At 48.4% G+C, this 21256-nt stretch overlaps 7 protein-coding genes across 7 annotated transcripts; 5 read left to right on the forward strand and 2 right to left on the reverse strand.

Moving 5' to 3' along the window:
- The first annotated feature begins 3650 nt into the window (after positions 1–3650).
- On the forward strand, positions 3651–6323 carry TrAFT101_000187 (uncharacterized protein). Its single transcript, XM_024908962.2, has one exon. It carries the CDS (start codon positions 3678–3680, stop codon positions 6063–6065), a length of 2388 nt encoding a protein of 795 aa, XP_024755899.2. The 5' UTR covers positions 3651–3677; the 3' UTR covers positions 6066–6323.
- An 892-nt stretch (positions 6324–7215) lies between these two features.
- CEL3A (glycoside hydrolase 3) lies at positions 7216–10349 on the forward strand. Its single transcript, XM_024901256.2, has 3 exons — positions 7216–7668; positions 7734–9464; positions 9569–10349. The coding sequence occupies exons 1-3, from the start codon at positions 7608–7610 to the stop codon at positions 9976–9978; spliced, it is 2202 nt and encodes a 733-aa protein (XP_024755900.1). The 5' UTR covers positions 7216–7607; the 3' UTR covers positions 9979–10349.
- Positions 10350–10606: 257 nt separating this feature from the next.
- TrAFT101_000189 (uncharacterized protein) lies at positions 10607–11694 on the reverse strand (the record flags this gene model as incomplete). The annotated part of the gene is made up of 2 exons (XM_024902825.2): positions 10607–11514; positions 11578–11694. 2 exons carry the CDS (start codon positions 11692–11694, stop codon positions 10648–10650), a joined length of 984 nt encoding a protein of 327 aa, XP_024755901.2. The 3' UTR covers positions 10607–10647.
- Positions 11695–12951: 1257 nt separating this feature from the next.
- Positions 12952–14169, forward strand: TrAFT101_000190 (uncharacterized protein; the record flags this gene model as incomplete). The annotated part of the gene is made up of 1 exon (XM_024901281.2): positions 12952–14169. The coding sequence occupies one exon, from the start codon at positions 12952–12954 to the stop codon at positions 14167–14169; it is 1218 nt and encodes a 405-aa protein (XP_024755902.1).
- Positions 14170–15301: 1132 nt separating this feature from the next.
- Positions 15302–17216, forward strand: TrAFT101_000191 (uncharacterized protein; the record flags this gene model as incomplete). The annotated part of the gene is made up of 7 exons (XM_024904527.2): positions 15302–15330; positions 15387–15498; positions 15561–15647; positions 15706–16421; positions 16498–16586; positions 16657–16813; positions 16865–17216. The coding sequence occupies 7 exons, from the start codon at positions 15302–15304 to the stop codon at positions 17214–17216; spliced, it is 1542 nt and encodes a 513-aa protein (XP_024755903.1).
- Positions 17217–18469: 1253 nt separating this feature from the next.
- Positions 18470–19555, forward strand: TrAFT101_000192 (uncharacterized protein; the record flags this gene model as incomplete). Its single annotated transcript, XM_024905579.2, has 1 exon — positions 18470–19555. One exon carries the CDS (start codon positions 18470–18472, stop codon positions 19553–19555), a length of 1086 nt encoding a protein of 361 aa, XP_024755904.2.
- Positions 19556–19803: 248 nt separating this feature from the next.
- Positions 19804–21228, reverse strand: TrAFT101_000193 (uncharacterized protein; the record flags this gene model as incomplete). Its single annotated transcript, XM_066125936.1, has 2 exons — positions 19804–20775; positions 20962–21228. The coding sequence occupies 2 exons, from the start codon at positions 21226–21228 to the stop codon at positions 19804–19806; spliced, it is 1239 nt and encodes a 412-aa protein (XP_065982033.1).
- Between the last annotated feature and the right edge of the window lie 28 nt (positions 21229–21256).

Raw genomic sequence — 21256 nt, forward strand, 5'->3', positions numbered from 1 at the left:
CTGCCTTGCGTTGTATGTTTTGATGTAGTATCATCTTCTTGCAGCATCTCGTGTTGTATAGCATTGACATAAGCTAATCACTTCTATGTGTATTTGCGTATCCAACAAGTCTGTGCATGTCTTAGGAAGGCCTAATATATACATAATCCAGACAAATTCCGCTTAGCCCTTGAAGATCTTTAACAACACGGCACATTTATGCAGAGACTGCAAGCTGATTGGTCATGGATGCAGGTAACTAAAACAGCTACATATATGCCATCGTAATATATAGTACAGCCAGCTGATTGACTATATAGCGCATAATATGGAGCGACTGCAGGAATCAAACGCGCAAAGCCTGCTGCTGGTGCACTTTTACACGGATTGGAGTCGGTTATACAGCTGGTAGCCTACATAATGAAATCATGGCTGAATATAATTCGCTGTAGACTCAGGCTACAGATCCAACCGAGAGTCACGTTCGAAATCACTAGCTATTGGTCTTGCCATTTTCGCCTTTCCAACCAATGGGGAAGCTTCCCGGCATGGTGGCTCCCTTGAAAACTGGCGTGGTGATGAAACTCTGTCATTTTTCAGAATATAAGGTTAGCGGCAGCGAGTGGTGGGAGGGTGGCCGATCCACTACGATTTGCAAGATGCCATGTATGTACAAACCTTGGGCTGCATGGGCTCTATTTTGTGGATCTCACATGAGAGATGCTTAAGAGCCAACAGATATCCTACAGCGAGGAACTGAGCAGAAGTGGACGTTGTTCCAAGCTTTCTCAACTACATTAACCTAGTATTGGTCAAAGCTAATAAGGATGTAGCAGACAGATATTCGGTAGTTGTGTAACTCACTTTTCAACAAAAATATGTATGAGTCCGGCCTTCATGGTTCTTCTCATATGGATTCCCCTCTAGCTTCCTGTTAGCATAAGCGGCAAGCTGGTTATGCCACGAGTTCCTTGAAAGAAGATCATTATTCTAATATGATAGGTTAATAAGGAATTGGATGACAACTCGTGGTCGGGAAATCGATTGAAAATAAAAGAATTTTGCTAGATATTGTATAAACTCATAAACTTAGTACATTGGGTTTTCGCTTCGCTTAAGCTACTACAATAGTGAGGAGCACACTATAGAGGAAGGCTTGCTCACAGGATGGAGCTTAGGATCGATAACTTGGTCGTGCGTAGAGTTGATTAAAAGACATATGTCGTGTAAAATAAGGCAAGTTCATGATTTGCATCGTCGCTGCAAAAAGGAATGCTGGGTCTGGTAGAATACTTACCCGGCAATACCACGAATTAACATCCCCTTACGCAAAAGTTCAAGCTGCCCTTTCATTGCCTCTAAAAATAAATTATTTTATTGTTACTTCGAGACACGCGTATTCTAAATACTGGTCAGAAATTGATCTTTATTGCTATTTATGATGAGCTGTCGTGACTGATATATGTGTGGAATGCGAATGATGATTAACCAAGTCTTTACCATTTGATCCTTATTCAATAGCGCAATTGACAACACAGTACTTCATATACCATATAGAGTTAATGCTACGGAGTTAGCAACATACTCCAGGTGTGTAATTTGTTCGGCTAATTGACGCCAGCCATAGAATAGTTGTTAAGACTCAATTGCCCCATACTATTGGAACTGATTGGAAGAAAAAAGCACAAATCTGTACTGCCCTCACAAGTACAGGGTACTTGGTGCTGGGGTAGGATTACTATATTGTTTAGTATTTCACACAACTTATGTGCAATGTAGCAAGCGCCTTCTTGCTACAGCTGGGGGCAAATTACAAATTTCAACCGACATGACGCCAAATCTGCACCGCCAATGGTCAATTGGTGGAATGACAGCCATCTTCGCGCCAATGTGGGCTGCAAAACTAGAGGCCCAGTCCAGGAACAATTCAACCGGCGCGCCCCCAGATCGTGTGGGCCAGATGTGGAAAGGCGCGCTGAATGTGGCATTCGGCCCGGCGGGGAACTCAAGCCACAGATCCGCAACTCATGTGGGTTGACTTCACAAGCTGGGGGTTTTCCGTATGTCCGTCTATGGGCTCAGGCACAGGCTTGTCTAGGGCGAGAATGAAAGGCGGCATTGAGGCACGGTATAGTATTTAGTTGCTTGGAGTAGCTAGTTTCGCTTGGCCGCATGTTATTTAATATTAACCATTTATTCCGGATGGGAGTCCTCCACATGTGTATGAGGGGAAGTCAACGCTACTGATTTTATTCATTACACAAGACGGATATATGGAAGGACTGGGGGGGACTTTTGATGGTCTAGATGGTCTGGCAAGACTGGAAAGCAACAATCTCTTGATTTTCAGCAGCATATCGCAAGGAAGGATCAGGGATCGAAGGAGCAAGGAACGTGTTGACCGCAAGAAGGATTATTCCGCGTTATGGTAAGTAATGGATTGGTAATTTAGCCGGCAAGAGGCGAGGCTGGATACCTGCGTTGCTGCTTATACGTTTGGTTTTACCTGAATGTTGATAATGGGCATCCCGGATGATGTTGCTAGCTTCTTTGTTTAGCACTCTTACAGTAGTTACTCTTGATGATCACTGCTTCCATAGTTGGAGAGAGTCTTCAGCTTTTCGTTAAAGTAATGCAATAAGGGTGCATCGTATGAAACCATACCACGTTTTTCTCCACCCATTTGCAAAACTTTGAATCTATTTATGACTTGTAGAGTACAGAATGCGGAGAAACACGTGTGTTGATATGCTGAAGGGCTGAAAAATGAATCAAAAGTTTCAAAGGCAGCGAATACAGTTGTACATTTATTAAAACAAACGCAATTAGTCGTAAAGAGAAGTTGCTTGTAGATCTAGGTGCATAGTTGAAATATACAGTATAGGCTACCGTATAATTGTCGTCTTGCCACAACAATTTTCATACAAGCCATTGTGCATTTCGCCCTGGTTTATTGCATGACGTTTCCTTGAAAAGCACAAGAGTAGCATTACTCCGCACTTTTCCCCATGCCAGGCTGTGCTGACCACACGGTTACTCTCGCTTCTGGCGTGACCGTGATCCTGGCAGCTCTGGGCAGCTCCTCTCTAGAGTGACCTGCTGTTCCCCGCTTTTGTATACTTAGCCGGTAACCAGAAGATCGAATAGAGGACCTCTCGGAAGTACTGGCTAAAATGAAAACCACAGAATAGTAACGAGAAGACAAATAAGGCCCGGCTATTACTAGTAGTATGTAATAAATGGTGATCGACAAGGAGATGGGTGAGAGCTGTCAAAGCATAGACTAAAACAAAAGACTAAACGAAAGAGCTTAGCATGGGGTTGAAATTAGTCTACAAGAAAAGAAAAAGCCAAGGCAGCCTCCCGTCTTTGCCCGTGGACGAAGAATTATCTCCCCGTCATTCCACTTGGCAATTGCTCAAATTCAGGCTAAATGGCAAGAGATGCCGGGAAGTCCTGGTGGAGAAGCATTGCCATTGTGGAGTCTGAATCCCGACCACACCAAGAGCTGGGGTAGCATCATGTCTGTATGGGGTAATAAGCTACAGCCATGTATAGCTGCAGGGAGGGTGTGCAACATCGTCATAGCTATACCGCCAATTTTTAATAAATATCGACTGTTCCTGAATTTGAAATTTGGAGAAGGGAAGAGAGAGAAGACCATGAGCCATTGAAGGATCTCGGTTGGACAAAGCACCATGGTTTCCAACGCAGCTCTCATCGCCGCTCTGACGGCCCTTCTGCCCAGCACCGCGCTGGCGCAGAACAACCAGACCTACGCCAACTACTCTTCTCAGGGCCAGCCTGATCTCTTTCCTCAGACTCTTGCCACCCTCGAGTTGTCGTTCCCCGACTGCGAGCATGGCCCGCTGAAGAACAACCTGGTCTGTGACAGCACGGCCGGCTATGTCGAGCGAGCCCAGGCGCTGATTTCGCTCTTCACGCTCGAGGAGTTGATTCTCAACACCCAGAACTCGGGTCCTGGAGTTCCTCGCCTGGGCCTTCCAAACTACCAGGTGTGGAACGAGGCTCTCCACGGCCTGGACCGCGCCAACTTCGCCACGAAGGGCGGCGAATTCGAATGGGCAACCTCCTTCCCCATGCCCATCCTGTCCATGGCCGCTCTTAACCGCACCCTGATCCACCAGATTGCGGACATCATCTCGACCCAAGCCCGTGCCTACAACAACATTGGACGCTACGGCCTGGACGTCTACGCGCCCAACATCAATGGCTTCCGAAGCCCTCTCTGGGGCCGTGGCCAAGAGACGCCCGGCGAGGACGCAAACGTCCTGACGTCTGCCTACACCTACGAGTACATCACTGGCATGCAGGGCGGTGTCGACCCCGAGAACCTCAAGGTTGCCGCCACGGCGAAGCACTTTGCCGGATACGACCTGGAGAACTACAACAACCAGTCTCGTCTGGGCTTCGACGCCATCATCACCCAGCAGGATCTCTCCGAGTACTACACCCCCCAGTTCCTCGCCGCGGCGCGCTACGCCAGGTCCCGAAGCTTCATGTGCGCCTACAACTCCGTCAACGGCGTTCCCAGCTGCTCAAACAGCTTCTTCCTCCAGACTCTGCTGCGGGAGAGCTGGGGCTTCCCCGAATGGGGCTATGTCTCGTCTGATTGTGATGCCATCTACAACGTGTGGAACCCCCACAACTACGCCAACAGCCAGTCGTCTGCCGCTGCCGACAGTCTGAGGGCCGGTACCGACATTGACTGTGGCCAGACCTACCCGTGGCACCTGAACGAGTCCTTTGTGGCCGGCTCTGTCTCCCGCGGCGAGATTGAGCGCTCAGTCACTCGTCTGTACGCTAACCTGGTGCGTCTCGGATACTTTGACAAGAAGAACGAATACCGCACCCTCGGCTGGAAGGACGTTGTCAAGACCGATGCATGGAACATCTCGTACGAAGCCGCTGTCGAGGGCATTGTGCTGCTCAAGAACGACGGCACTCTGCCCCTGTCCAAGAAGGTCCGCAGCATTGCCCTCATTGGACCCTGGGTGAACGCCACCACTCAGCTACAGGGCAACTACTTTGGCCCTGCGCCATACCTGATCAGCCCTCTGCAAGCTGCCAAGAAGGCCGGCTACGAGGTCAACTACGAGGTCGGAACCGATATCAACAGCAAGAGCACTGCCGGCTTTGCCAAGGCCATTGCCGCCGCCAAGAAGTCGGATGCCATCGTCTTCATTGGAGGTATCGACAACACCATTGAGCAGGAGGGAGCTGACCGCACGGACATTGCCTGGCCCGGCAACCAGCTCGATCTCATCCAGCAGCTTAGCGAAGTTGGCAAGCCCCTCGTCGTTCTCCAGATGGGCGGTGGTCAGGTCGATTCATCTTCCATCAAGAGCAACAAGAAGGTCAACTCTCTTGTCTGGGGTGGATACCCCGGTCAGTCAGGAGGCTATGCCCTCTTCGATATCCTTTCCGGAAAGCGTGCCCCGGCTGGTCGTCTGGTCTCGACTCAGTACCCTGCCGAGTACGTCCACCAGTTTGCTCAGAACGACATGAACCTCCGCCCCGATGGAAAGAAGAACCCCGGACAGACCTACATGTGGTACACCGGCAAGCCCGTCTACCAGTTTGGTGATGGCCTCTTCTACACCACCTTCAAGGAGTCTCTGGGCAAGCAGTCTAGCCTCAAGTTCAACGCCTCACAAGTCCTTGGAGCTGCTCACCCCGGATACACTTACAGCGAACAGACCCCGGTCTTCACCTTCACTGCCAACATTAAGAACACTGGCAAGACAGCCTCCCCTTACTCTGCCATGCTGTTTGTTCGCACTAGCAACGCCGGTCCCAAGCCGTACCCCAACAAGTGGCTCGTTGGATTTGATAGACTTGCCACCATCAACCCTGGCCACTCCTCCACACTCAGCATCGATATCCCTCTTAACGCTCTTTCGCGAGTCGACTCTCTTGGAAACAAGATTGTCTACCCCGGCAAGTACGAGCTTGTGTTGAACACGGACGAGTCTGTCAAGTTGGAGTTTGAGCTCGTGGGCGACGAGGTGACGCTTGAGAACTGGCCGCTTGAGGAGCAGGAAATCAAGGCTACTTCTTCATAATTTTTAATTCTATGATTTAGGTATGGCAGAATGGTAGTAATGATGAATAAAAATTGTTGAATTCTACTTGCATAAAAGCAGTTGTCCGCGGTACCTGTGAATTTTGGCTAATGTGTGATTTTATTGCGAGGTGATCTTGGCAGCGGATTCTGACCGGCGGCTATGTATCTGAGATGAACATGTACATATAAGAGTGAATGAAAGATAGATATTCACTATTTGGAGTCTTATAGAAGGTTATATAAAGCCCAGTTAAAGCCCATTGCGCGTAGAGAGAGGCCGTGTACCTGTGCCTTGTAATTGCGACTTTGGTCTACATCTAACCAGACACGTCCCATTTAAGCGGATCGACAGTGCGCTAACAGGCTTGTATTCATGCTAATGCACGGCTATTTATGCTGATAGAAGGGTATATTTTGCTAATACGCTGTTATTCATGCTAATCCAGAATCTGCCATTGTCATGAATTATCCATACTCACGTGGAATCCCATTCATGCCCGAGCAATTGCATGTTTGGTCGCCATTGGCCAATCCATCCTCAGCAAAATCGTGTCATTGCGGCGATCATGCACCTATTGACGGCGGCACTCTGGAAAAACTCCAAGCCAAGCTTACTAGTTTGCCTCATGTTGACATTCTGTTGTAAATCGGAGTTGCATCCAGAGAGGATGGAATTCAAGCGACCTTCTCCTTTGGTAGTAGCGGCTGATGTCAAAAGAACACTTGCCTCTTGAAGCTTCACCAGAATCGCGCCATATCCCTTGGCCGTTATGCTTCTTTGTTGGTTTGTCCAGAAATCTTGATTAAAACGCCGTCCGGTACTTGTCTTATTGGTAGTGACTAGGGTTGCAACAAGCTATTGAGGCCACTGAGCGGTTGGTCACGATCCTAAGTAGACGACATTGACATAAACGAGGTTCCAAGACAATATCCGGTAGTTTAGCCAGCTACATGCACCTTGGAGAAAAATAGTATAAGCCTTTCCTAGGCCGCTGACCCACTACTAAGGCTGGGCAGTGGAGATATACCCAGCCGCGGCACTCACTTCAGTTTGCGGAGCAAGTTTTCGATGCGTATTGGTTTAGACTCTGAGAGTTTGTTCTTTACTATTTTCAATAGCGATCGCCATCATCACCTTGTCCGCCTTCCAGGGGAGATGTAACCTTCCTTGGCGACAACCCTAGATACAGGACCTACTTCCCCTTTGCAGTAACGCGTCGACGCCGAGAATCTCCCTCAGAGCATTGGCTCTGGTGGAATTTGCCGGTGCCCTCTACCTATATGCATATAAGTGTGAGTGGAATTGGAGCGACTAGGTTTCTCCGCAATGTTGCCGAGCTGATGATCATCTCTGTAACGTTATCCGGGCCGTTGACGCCTAGATCAAGAAGGTAATGGGGCGGAACAACGCTGGAAGATTTTAGCAATGTTAGGATAGAAATCACATAAATAGCAGGCAGAGAAGTGGCTTTTCTGTCTTGGCTTTGGGAGCATGTCGTGCACCTTTCCTTCGTCTCTTTGCATTTAACCTTCCGGGAAAATGCTTTACACGGCCGTAGCGGCGCTGGCCATTGCCACAACGCCCTTTGTAAGGGCAGAGAGTTAGTACACCAACTAAAGACATCATGTATTCACGTATAGCACGATGCTAAAGTATAATGTGCAGGTGCAGTCACTCCTCCAGCAGGCTCTCCTTGGGCCACTGCCTACACCAAAGCCCAGACCGCATTGGCAAAGCTCTCGCTCCAGGATAAAGTCGGTATCGTGACTGGCGTTGGCTGGAACAAGGGACCTTGCGTTGGAAATACATCCCCGGTGTCAAGTATTAGCTATCCGGAGTTGTGTCTTCAGGACTCACCACTGGGTATCCGATTCTCAACGGGCAATACAGCTTTCACGCCGGGCGTCCAGGCCGCCTCAACATGGGATCTAAACTTAATCAGCCAACGTGGCCAATTCATCGGCCAGGAGAACAAAGCCGCAGGCGTCCACGTTACTTTGGGACCAGTGGCTGGACCGCTAGGAAAGACGCCACAGGGCGGGCGTAACTGGGAGGGCTTCAGTCCTGATCCATATCTCACTGGACTGGCAATGGCTGCAACCATTACGGGCATCCAAGGTGCAGGAGTGCAAGCAACAGCCAAGCACTACATCCTCAATGAGCAGGAGCTCAACCGTGATAGCATGTCCAGCAACGCTGACGACCGCACGCTCCACGAGCTGTATGCCTGGCCCTTTGCCGATGCTGTAAACGCCAATGTGGCTGCCGTTATGTGCTCGTACAACCGAGTCAACAGCACTTATGCGTGTGAAGATACGTATACGCTGCAGACGCTGCTGAAGAACCAGCTGGGGTTCCCCGGATACGTCATGACGGATTGGAACGCACAGCACTCGACCGTGCAAAGTGCACTGGCTGGTCTCGATATGTCCATGCCCGGCACCGACTTCAACGGCGGCAGCATCTACTGGGGGTCGGCCTTGACCAATGCTGTCAACAGCAACCAGGTCCCCCTGAGCAGACTCAACGACATGGTGACGCGCATCCTTGCTGCGTGGTACTTGACGGGCCAAGACTCTGGCTATCCTTCAGTCAGCTTTAGCAGAAATGTCCAGGGGAGCCACAACACCAACGTACGGGCCATTGCCAGAGACGGCATCGTGCTTCTCAAGAACGACGGCAACATTCTGCCGCTGAAGACGCCTTCGAGCATCGCCCTCATTGGATCAGCCACCATTGTCGGTGCTCACGCCAACAACTCTGCCTCATGCTCTGACCATGGCTGTGATCTTGGTGCTTTGGGAATGGGCTGGGGATCTGGCACCGCCAACTACCCATACTTTGTGGCGCCGTACGATGCCATCAACACGAAAGCCTCTTCGATTGGCGCCAAACTCACTCTGAGTAGCACCGATAGCACCTCTGCTGGCGCATCTGCGGCAAGCGGCAAAGACGTTGCCATTGTCGTCATCACCGCAGACTCAGGCGAAGGCTACATCACTGTTGAGGGCAACTCTGGGGATCGTAACGATCTCAACGCGTGGCACAACGGCACTGGCCTCGTCCAGGCCGTAGCAGCAGCCAACAGCAATGTAATCGTTGTTGTCCACACTGTGGGTGCCATCAATCTGGAGCAGATTGTCGCTCTGCCTCAAGTAAAGGCCATTGTCTGGGCGGGTCTCCCCTCGCAGGAGAACGGCAACGCGCTGGTCGATATTCTGTGGGGAGCCGTCAGCCCGTCTGGAAAGCTGGTATATACGATTGCCAAGAGCCCAAGCGATTACAACACGCGCATTTCTTCGGGCGACGACAATTACAGTGAGGGGCTGTTTACGGATTACAAGCACTTTGACGACGCGGGCATCACGCCGCGATACGAATTTGGCTTTGGACTGTGTAAGTTTCTGCCCCATACAGAGAAGAAGGAGAAGAAGAAGAACTGTCTTACAGGACATGATTGCTAGAATATAATGACAGACTCTAACTGACAAACATTACAGCTTACACAAACTTCACCTACTCGGGCCTTTCCATCACCTCCAACGCTAAATCTGGACTGGCTACTGGAGCTGTGGTTCCTGGAGGCCCCAGTGACCTGTTCCAGGATGTCGCCACCATCACCGTGAGCATCAAGAATACCGGAGCAGTGACCGGCGCCGAGGTCGCCCAGCTCTATCTCACCTACCCGTCCTCTGCCCCCAGAACCCCGGTGAGACAGCTTCGAGGCTTCGATAAGCTCAGCTTGACGGCTGGTCAGAGCGGAACAGCGACGTTCAACATTCGCAAGCGAGATCTGAGCTATTGGGACGTGTCGTCACAGCAGTGGCGGGTGCCGTCGGGGACTTTTGGCGTGAGCGTTGGAGCGAGCAGCAGAGATATTCGGCTGACGGGTAGCTTCACGGTCGCATAAATGGAGAGGCAGAGAATGAAAGCAAACTTTAGTTTATTAAAATTCGAGAGCTCTTCAAGTCATGGTTTATTGGAGCAGATCAGTCCAGGACTAGTTTGGGATATGATATGTCAGTGCTAAGACTTTTGAACGTGTACTACGAAATGTGCTGAATGTGTTTCGCTTGATGATGACCAGCCTGATCATGTAGATGGCAATACTGTGAACTTTGTACCATTGGTCTGTCCTGTCCATCTGCTGAGCGCTGAATTTCACTGTCGCATATTGCGAGCACGGAACGGGGATAGTACTGCTTCAATAAATATGATGACACTGGCTCAGAATGAAAAGTGTTCAATTGAAACCGCAGGAAGAGATCAAGTATAACTGTCCCAATCGTATACTACGTAAATCTTAGCATTCAGTATTCTTGTGCAACAGCAACATTATGTCCCTACTTCAAGAATGTATACCTCAGACTGGTAAATGAAGGCCGTCACCACCTTTATTTAAACGTGTATGTCTGAGGACTGGTTTACCAAATAACTCTCACGCTCGAACTTGCTTTTACAACTTATGCTAAAATGCGAAACTGTATATGCCAAGTTTAAGCCTGGCTCACATATAATATCGTTCATTTTGAGTGTGTGTGATATATATCCCCATCCTTCAACTGCGTAACTCCCATCCCTAGTAGGATTGATCGACCCAAGCCTCCCAGCCCGGCATGGCAGTGTCCATGGAGATAGGGCTGCTGAGTTGATGGGACCACGGAACGCGCTGACTAATATTGGCTCCAGAGCCAGCATTAAGATACTCGGCATAGTAGATGTGACTGAGATCATCACTCTTGTCCCATGGGTTCCAGCCTTGTGGGCTAATGATGTTGCTTAGGTTTGTGTTCTGATAAACTACCCGGGCATATGCACGCCAAGGACGTCCAAGATAGACACTACCAGCCTTGACGCTGATACCAGGTTTGGCGAAGACCTGCGATCCGTTTATGACATACCAGGCATCGTCATCGCTTTCGCGGCCCGATGCCGTGATGTAGCCGCCGGTGTCCCGGTTGAAGGCGATGTCACAGTTTTCCAGCCAAAAGGTACAGTTACGGCCGCCGTATATAAAATCTGTTGCGCCTTCAACGTAGGAGGATTTCATCAGGGTGTCTGTGTACTGCCCATACACCGTGTCCTGATAGCCCTTGAAGGCACAGCCATAGAACCCGACATGACTGGCAGAAACCGTAAGCGCATGGGCAGGACTGCCAGCGCCTGCGGTATTCTCAACGCGGAGATTGTATACGGCGACATTGGGTGACTGTATGCGCAAGGTGCTACTTTGGACATTACCGCCTGCTAGAGTCGAGGAGAGATTGTTTGTCAAAATGACCTCGTTGTCCAGATAACTCTGCTCATTTTGAGTATATCCTTGTATTATTATTCTCCCTTTATAACCGGAAGTAATATTTGTCTGACCCGTGTAGGTTCCGGGTTGAATGAAGATGGTTGTCGTCGCCATAGAGGTTTTACTAATTGAATCGATGGCTGCCTGAAGCTGTAAATTGTGTTAGCATTTAGGTATCTTCCTGAGAAGCCGGTTGATTGTGTCAAGTCTTACCGACTTATACTGTCCCCCAGACAAGGCCACAACTTTGGCTCCCTGAGGGGGTGCTGTATGACTCGCCGTCCCAACACTGAGAAAGACTAGAAGCACTGGAACAAAGTTTTTAAACATTTTTAGTGCTTGTTGAACAATTCGTAGCAGCTGGGAAGTTCTTTGATAGTCGTACCTTGCCATTATAATACATACTAGACCAGATTAACAACGGGTATTGGATTTGCCATCTTGGTTGCGCACTTTTAACAATTGCGTGAAAATCGTGAAGAAATTCCGTCGGCACTTTGCCTTTATTTCTGTTTCCAATTTATTTCCACGTCTGGAAACCGACGGGTATCAATCGCCTAAAGATGCCCGACATCGCCTTTTGAAGACGAAACTTTGAAAGACTGCTCCAGCATCAACTGTAGACCTCACATAGGTATACGAGGGAAGGACGCTAACTAGCGTTGTAGTCGTACGTGTAGCTAGGGATCCAAGAAGACGGAGAAATTTCCAGTTCTTGCATGGTTCGGAGGAGGCTTCGATGGGGTGGCACCTCTGATTCTCGCCACAACTGTTCTGGCATTGTTCCTTTGAGACGGGACATGGATAAGACTATTGTTGACGGTGGATATTATTGGTGCGCTACTATAACGTCCACATTATAGTTACCTGACATTGCCCCAGTCTAATTTAGTTCCCGGATTAACAAACTGGGGTTTATGCAGTCTCGGGATTTGTTTGACCGAGGGAAGTTCTAATGTAGGGATGCACAACCAGTGGTTGGCCTTAATATAGACTCTAATATTGCCGCCTTCCCAAGCGACCCGAGGCATGTGACACTCTGGGGTAGATACAGACATGACCCAACGAGAGCAAAGTACAGTACCTATCTAATGATAACTTTGTAGGCGCACAGAGCATCTGACTTTATGGCTAAAGTTGGCTTTAGCTGCGTCACTCTATGGCCGATCATGTTGAAGCCAGTGTTTGTTTATTCTCTTAGACTTGTTGAACGACTGAAGACTCATTAGATCCACAACCACGTCCACGTAATGGTACTAGAAAGACTAGCAATCTTGGTTGCAGTCTTTTCTTGGCAAACGTCCGTCTACATTTACCCCAGGTCCTAAATAGCGCCGAGGCGAACCGTTTAACCTTCATGCCTGTTATTGTCCAGCACCACTAGCCAAGCTGTGGATAAAGCCTGTGAGTATGAGGAGTGAGTGAACACGAACAGGCAATTAGTGTCGCATTAAAGTCCCGAGAGAGTGTACGTGAAGTTCAAATGACATTCTGTAAGAGCACCTGGTAGTCGACTATATAAATATGACAGAATGACTGGTGTAGTAATATCCTACATGAAGCTTACAACTATACCCATCTCAAATCATGATCTTGGCAGCTGCTCTCATCTTTGCTGTCGTCGCAGTCAATAGTGCGACGGTGGCGACGCCACAGCCTCCCACACGGGTGGTGAAGAGAGCCTCGACCTGCACTCCAGTTGCTGGGCAAGGCAGCTCAATCGATGACACGCCAGCAATCCAGTCCGCCATTGCGAGTTGCCCCTCAGGAACCATCGTCATCCCCAAGTCCACCATCTACCACATCAACACCGCATTTAGCTTCACGGGCTGCTCCGGATGTACTCTGCAAATCGACGGCACGCTGCAGGCGTCATCCAACACGACCTACTGGGGAGGACGCCGGTCCATATTCCTCATGGATGGCATTACTGGGGCTACTGTGTACTCCACCACAGGCACAGGAGTCATTGACGGAAACGGACAGGCCGCCTGGGATCTATTCGCAGCTAATTCATCATACAAACGACCAACACTCTTCTACATCAACAACTCAAGGAATGTGAAGGTATCGAATCTCCATTTCAAAAGTGCCCCAAATGTCTTTCACTCCGTCACTGGCGGCTCGAGTAACGTCTCTTACTCGAATATCACTCTGTACGCCGTCAGCGCCAGCGCCAATGTTGCGCACAATACTGACGGTTGGGACATTGGCCAGTCGACGCATGTGACCATCGACGGCGCGGTTGTCACCAACGACGACGACTGTGTCGCCCTCAAGGCGGGCTGCAGCTACGCCACCGTCACAAACATCAGCTGTACAGGCAGCCACGGTATCTCCGTCGGTAGCCTGGGCGGTGGCGTAGGGAGCAAGGACACGGTTGAACACTGCCTTGTCAGGGGTGCGACTATGATCAACTCTGCCAAGGCGGCGGGTCTCAAGCTGTATCCAGGGCCGCCAGAGCACGGCACGGCAGTGGTCTCCAATGTTACGTTTGAGAACTTTGTCTTACAAAACACCGACTATGCTTTCCAGGTACAAAGCTGCTACGGTGAGAACACTTCGTACTGTGAGGCCAACCCCAGCACGGCGCAGATAGCAGATGTGATAGTTAGAAACTTTTCAGGGACGACGAGCACTCACTACTCTCCAAACGTTGCAAACCTTGACTGTCCCGCAGCCGGGACGTGTGGTCTGACTCTCAGCGATATCACTGTCACGCCTCCGAAAGGATCGGCCGTATTTCAGTGTGCCAACACGCCAAGTAATCTTGGAGTGCCATGCACTGATGGTGCTAGTGGGTGAGCTATGAGTAGATCACTGCTGGTCGGTTCATAACTTCAGCATAGGCATATATGGTACACTACATGCAAAAACGCTTCATAGTATATCAAGACATTTTTGGATGCGATTTCCCTAGGTCTATTAGCTGGCAAGATCTTGGTTCGGCTTGTTAATTAAGACGCCGCCGGTGCTACATCTCCAGTTGAAAATGTAAAAGTTACAGCCTGACGCAGTAGGCAGTAGGACTCATCCGCAATAGAAAACCACTGTTTAACAGAAATAGAGCTTTCCAAAAAGGTTTAGGAGACCTCCCTTAACCACGCCGATACTAATCTGGACAATCCAAACGTAAAGTGTTGAAAATGAATCCTGTGTTAGAGGCTGGAGACTTGCATAGCTTGATATCTACGGTGCCCTAATGAAGGGGGCTGGCCATCGGCCACATTTGAGTCAACTATAATTTGGGTATAAAAGGTCATAACTTAATATAGTTCAAGTTCAATACTCTTTCCTACTAAGAAGCCACAGAGTAATGATCTTGTTATTAACCAACCACTTAACATCTCTGAAGTACCTACCTTTAGAGGAACTTCGGAACTAATAGCCGAGCTTGCTCAAGGAAAAGTGGCGTACGCTGTTACGAAGCACTAAATACGTGAGCCTACAACACCTAGGTCCCTGTCTCGCTAGCTGCATAAACCCATCATGGAGTTACCCCAGGACTCGGCAAGGGATTTAGCCGCAGGTTGGCGCTAGGAGGCTACGCGTGTCGGTCTCTTCTGGTCAACCGTCTCTTCATCAGTACTTATTCAGTAAGATCTCGTAAGCCGGAATCTATTGGCGGATTAATATCCCCCCTACCGATATATTGCTGGTACTATTGAAACGCGGAGACTTGATCCATTCAAGATACGATCAATGGGTCATATGGAGCCACCTAAGCCTGAATCTAGATTCAGCTCCCCTGCAGGCTGAAGAACCTTTGGGTCTCATCCTCGCCTATATCTAATAACCATACCTGCTCTTCTTGGTTCACTCTCAATCCGTCCTCAGCTCTGCTCCAGTCTCGCAGCTTGTATTCTGCGTGTGCCATTCGACTGTCAGAAGGAATCGGTACAGGGAGGAGGCTTTGCCACTTGCAAACACCGCCAATATGGTCTCCTCAAAGAGAGTTTACAACTGGTAAGGATTTCCACAATCAGTCACACAATATACGATTGGCTCACTCTAAATTATAGGTATATTTCACTGGTGGCAGCGATGTGCATGGTCCTCTATGGATACGATGCCTCGGTCTTCAACTCCCTCCAGGGCTCGAACAACTGGCTAGCCTACTTTGATCTCGATCCCGTAAGTAGTCAGATAACTTGGCCAGTAGATCTGGTGCCTAACTGTGATCTCTGTTTGCATAGAATCAAGACACATACAAAATCGGTTTGATCAACACGGCATACACAATCGGTGCTATCGTCTCTGGCTTTTTCCTCGGCGGGCCAACTGTTAGTCTCTTCATGCAGCTATTCGGAAGTTATCTGAACTAACATGTGCATACTGTAGGCTGACTACTTAGGAAGACGATGGGGCATGTTTATTGGCTGTCTCCTCACTGTCATCGCGACCTTTATACAGGCCTTTTCCCCAAGACACAACCTCGGCTGCTTTATTGCCGGCCGTGTCCTTATTGGCATTGGCCAAGGCATGGCTCTGACTGCTGGGCCTGTATATATCGGCGAGATGGCCCCATCACATATCCGTGGAGTAATCATGGCCTTTTGGCAGCTCTTCTACTCTGTCGGGTCCTTTCTCGCGTACTGGATCAACTACGCCTGCTCCCTCCACCGCAGTGCGCTTGGAGAATGGGATTGGAAGATGGTGGTTATCTTCCAGATCATGGTCCCAATAATTATCATGGTCCTGCTACCCTTTCAGCCCGAATCGCCGCGTTGGCATATCCAGAAGCACGGGGATGTCGACGCTGCAAAGGCCGCTCTTCGCAAAATCCGCGATACTGAACAAGAGGTTGAGGACGAGGTTATGGCTATCCGCGAGGCACTTGAGTACGAGAAGGAAGCAATCAGCCATAACTACAGCGCTCTATTTAAAGACCCCTCTGTGCGCAAACGATTATACCTAGCTTTCATCGTCAACGTTGGCCAGCAGCTTACTGGACAAGGGACGCTTAATAGCTATTCTACAGCTATTTATAAGAAGGTCTTTACCTCAACCCAAACGATTAACCTCATCAATGCTCTTAATGCCACCTTTGGAATTTTGTAAGCACGCCTATTCATCGACCTGTTTCTATTAAATTGTATCCAGGAATCATGCCTAACTCTTTATATCTTTTAGGTTCACACTTAATGCAACATGGACAGCCGACCGTTTTGGTCGTCGTTGGCTGTTTATAGTCGGCGCTATTGGCATGGGCTTGTGCATGTGTAAGTAATTATACTAGAAGTGGACTACCAATAACCTTCTTCCGGCTGATACAATACTAACCTTGCACAGTGGTTGTTCCCGTCATCGGTCAGACAACTCCTGATATCGATGGTACCAAGTCTAAATCAGTCGGCATCTCAATTGTATTTCTGTTATTCTTGTTCATCTTCTTTTATAAGCCGTCCTGGGGAGCTACAACCTGGATCTGGACCTCAGAAATCTTTAGGTAAGGCTGCCTTTTGTCTCATAATTCAGCAGTGCTAATAACCATCACCAGCATGAATGTCCGGGCACAGGCTATTGGAATGTGCTCGCAGATGCAGAATGTCGCCAACACTGTTTTCCAACAGTTCTTCCCAACTTTTCTTAAAAATCAGGGTCTCAAGTGCCTTTACTTTTTTATGGCTACGAATATCTTCCTCGCCATCTTTGTCTACTTCTTCATCCCCGAGACTAAGCAAATTCCGCTAGAGGAGATTGACGTCCTGTTTGGCGGCGCCAACCACGTTGACAAGGGTGCCCAGATACTTGGCGTTCCCGAGGGCCGGAGCAATGCCGCATATATTTCTGAGGAGCATAAGGGTGCTACTGGTCAGAGAGAAGTTGTGGAGCAGGTTGATCGGGTCTGATTAGAAGAAATCACGGCACTGACAAATTCGGTACTCCTATATTAAGGTCAGATACTTGGATTGGTCTCATGTGTTGACCGAATGGGATTATCTTGTCTATCTATACACGCAGGCTACTTGACATAATACCTACATTATCCCCAGTTTGGACAGTTTGTGCTCCTCAATTGCATCCACATTTTGAACTACATCAGCTACGCCCTTGTGCCCAACAAGCGACTTCGTAAGAAATTCCTTTCAGAAGTCCTACGACAAGCTTAAAAACAAACAAAATCTCCCAACATTCGTGCCGCTTGCTCTGTAGACTTACACGGTGAGACTAGGGGGAATCTGGGGAGCCATTAGCGATAGACAAGATCTGACATTGTAAGTCACTGTATGACCAAATACTTGTAGCCTTGCCTGGAAGTAAATATAAAAGATAGCGGTCAATAATAGTCTCGAACACGTCGAAATGATAATAGCACAACTGCAGTTCCCTGGTCTGTCAAATAAAGCCCTATATCTGCTTCACATCTCTACACCCCTTCTATGCGTGATCCATTTACAGTGGTAGTAGTCCAGTATTGGGTAGATCAGTTCCTTAATAATAGATGTAAACAGATATGGCCAATGTGGTAACTTGGGCAAGATTATGTTTAACCTCTCACCCGACGGATATTCCCAAGACCGTTCCACAAATCTCGCATTTGTTAATTTCTACTGTGCGGAGGATACATGTAACCTAGAGTAATAACCTCGGATTCACCATTCACCCCACGGAGGGCTCCTACAACAATCTTGTTAAGAAATGCGGCTAAATGTGCCTCTCGTCCGTTAGCGAGATTATATTTAGCCTTTCATCTAACGGATATTCCTACCAAGGTTTTGCAAACTTGTCATCAGCTGATCTTTGCCGTACGGGAAACAACAGCATCTCAAGGAGATTAATTAACCTCAGACACAATTGCAAGTTTTGATACACGTATCTCGCCTTTCAACCTTTATTAAGAAGTAGCATTGTCATCTCCATCATAACCTACCAATCCTTAATTCTATTGCTGACCGGATATTCCGTTTTATGACAGGGTGCCTCAAAGTTCCAGACTCCTTGTTTCGGAGAATAATAGCTTAGATGAGCCAAGACATATAAGTAGGGTCCATATTATCCCGTTCTTTCGCAATTGTGTTTGGGGTTGAGATTCAGATATTATTCATCTCAGCACCATTCAGCTCTACTGGCATAGCACCCGGTTATCCTTTACCTTTCTACCATGGCTTGTCTACCTTTGAATGTCTTCATTCTCTCCCTTTTCGGCAGGGCGTTGGGCCTAGCTTTTGACGGGGCGGTCGGGTTCGGTGCCATTGCCACTGGTGGTAATAACGGAGCAACCGTCCACGTCACAAACCTCCTGGACTCTGGCAGTGGATCATTCCGCGACGCTGTTAGCCAGTCCAATCGCAACATTGTTTTCGATGTTAGCGGATACATACAGCTAAAATCCGCGGTGTCTCTATCTAACAGCCTAACAATTAACGGCCAGTCTGCACCGGGCAATGGCATTGGAATCATGGGTGGTGAAGTATCTGCCAGCGATAAAAGCAACATCATTATACGTAACCTACGTATGCGTCAAGGCACTTTGGATACCGACACTGGCAAGAGTGCCTTCAATATGGGAGGTGCGTCCAATGTCATTCTAGACCATTGCTCTATCGAGTACGGCCAATGGGATTCTGTTGATGCTGTGGGTGCCGTCAACATTACCGTATCAAATTCAATCATTGCTCTGCCCATTGGTCAGCAGTTTGGTGCTCATGTTGAGACGGGTCCGTCAACCTTTTACCGTAACCTCTGGGTCAGCGCCCACAACCGCCAACCACTCTCAAAGGACGACACTCAATATATTAACAACGTCGTTTACAACTACCAAGCTGGCTACACCTCGGGAAACACTGGAGGAGCCTTCTCGCACGACATTATCAACAACTACTTTATTACGGGCCCAAGCACCACCAGCTCCAAGAACGCCTTCTATCAGATGGCGGCCGATCAGAGTGTCTATGCTACTGGCAATTATCTCGACAGTAATAATGATGGACAACTGAATGGGTCGCCGGACAATACTGTTGGCTCATCGACTGTCCTCAGCAAGCCATGGGCTTCTACATCACTCGGCCTTGCCACTATGTCGGCTGCGGATGCTGTTACGTATGTTCTGGCGCATGCTGGGGCAACTCCACGAGATGAACTTGATACCTTTGTCGTAAACGTTGTGAAATCATTTGGCACTCAGGGTACCCTGTATAAAAACCAGGCAAATACGGGTGTTTCCAACGGCGGCTATGGTACAATATGATTGGCCTCTCTGATATTGATATGGCTAGATGCAGCTGCATTTGTGCCAGTGGAGATGCTTGCACCCAGACTTGGTGGCAGGTAAACTATGGCTACCCGTGGTTCATTAAGAGAGTTGGGCCGCAGAATATGATATTGCACTCTACTCTGGATGACTGAAAAAGTCACGATACTTTGAGTATGATATTCGCTCAATATTTCATTACTGCTTCTGAGTACCATGTACAAACGCAATCAATTCTATTTATACTAATTGTGTGCTTCTGTAATTACATCAGCTTCTTCATTCCATTTGTTAATCCCTGGACATAACATGTGACCACTCCCAACTTGATGCTCCCAAAACGTGCTCCAACTGGTGTAGATTTCTCGGGATTGTGTATTAATGTCGTAGCACTCGTCAGCCAGACACGTATAAGACATATTACTGACAAGATGTCCATCAAAGTCTGTCTCGATATCCGTATTGCACACTAAACAAGTCTTGAGCACCGAAGGATCCGGGATTTTCCGAGTCTCTTCTTGGTGTACAGAGGCATGCTTTAGAGACTGAGAAAAATGGACATGAAGAATGGACGATAGTAACATCGTATATAAGGGCTCCAATGCGTCCTTCTGATCTTTGTCTAAAGCTAGAAGTAGTGTACGCTCTACTTTATCCATTAGAAGACTCCAGTAGTCCTCCTCGTCGATTAGATGCGTTCTAAAATACTGTATCATCATGAGCGTATCAACTAAAGCCGCAACTTCTTCTTCAGGTGCCTGTGCCATTCTTGACGAATTGCGCAGTGTCTCGTATAGATGTTCGACTGTCTTGCTGCAAAAGTGATGAATGAGTCGCTCTCTCACCATACTCGGTAGGATGAATATGCCACGGTTTTCACATCCTGCAGCATCTTGCCATGTAATAGGCCCATCTCCAGACGGTTCGTAGAAAAGGACATCTTCGTGATTTGGAGCTGTTCCCACGTTTATCGAAGATGTAGTAGAGTAAATAGTTTCTCCAAGAGCCAATAAAGGATGATCCTGACGCGTAGGATAGGAATTGGCCACATCATTATCGTCTCTGACAGCGGCAGAATAAGACTGAGATTTACGTGTTTGTGGTGTATAGCTCCTCACATTGTTGTCCATTGAAATGGGTTGTGCCTTGTTGCTGTTACGGTCAATTATCAGTTCATCCAGTGCTTTCTTGTCGGCTTCAATAGCCGACAAAAGAGACTGTACTTGAACATTGTCAGTGTACTCGACTAAAGGGCCACTTTGGGTTCCCCTGGCTATTCATTCCTATTTTGTATGTATTGGCGCTTGGGCTTGGCAAGATTTTCTCAGGTATTGACCTTGAGCAGAGCATATTCTGCAAATGTTGTACACTTTCCATATTGGCGGGAGAGTCCATAAAATTACGCGTATTTCGATACGATGACGGCCAAACACTTCAGAGAATTCTTCAGTCTCTGGAACTAACAATTCATGGATATCTGCCTCCTTGAAAAGACTTTTATAGGTTTCAATCTGGCGAGTCTGCTCCATACTTTCGTCAGCCACAGCAACGAAGCTTGTCCAATTGCTCGAGATGGCGTATCTCGTTCCCAGACACTCGGCATTGAGGCGTGCCTGCTCTTCACTAGTACCTGCTCTTTTGACTTCGTCTTCAAGATTGCTTAGAATCATCTTGACTGCTAGCGGATGAATGGTATTT

The sequence above is a fragment of the Trichoderma asperellum genome, chromosome 1 (genome assembly GCF_020647865.1).
Source record: "Trichoderma asperellum chromosome 1, complete sequence".
In the NCBI taxonomy this organism is placed as follows: domain Eukaryota; kingdom Fungi; phylum Ascomycota; class Sordariomycetes; order Hypocreales; family Hypocreaceae; genus Trichoderma; species Trichoderma asperellum.

Excerpts from the sequence above, each read along its gene's own strand:
- CEL3A (XM_024901256.2), top strand. The coding sequence starts at position 7,608 with ATGCTTTACACGGCCGTAGCGGCGCTGGCCATTGCCACAACGCCCTTT. Across the intron at positions 7,669-7,733 it reads GCCCTTTGTAAGGGCAGAGA|GTGCAGTCACTCCTCCAGCA; the intron begins GTTAGTACACCA and ends TATAATGTGCAG. Across the intron at positions 9,465-9,568 it reads CGAATTTGGCTTTGGACTGT|CTTACACAAACTTCACCTAC; the intron begins GTAAGTTTCTGC and ends CAAACATTACAG.
- TrAFT101_000187 (XM_024908962.2), top strand. The coding sequence starts at position 3,678 with ATGGTTTCCAACGCAGCTCTCATCGCCGCTCTGACGGCCCTTCTGCCC.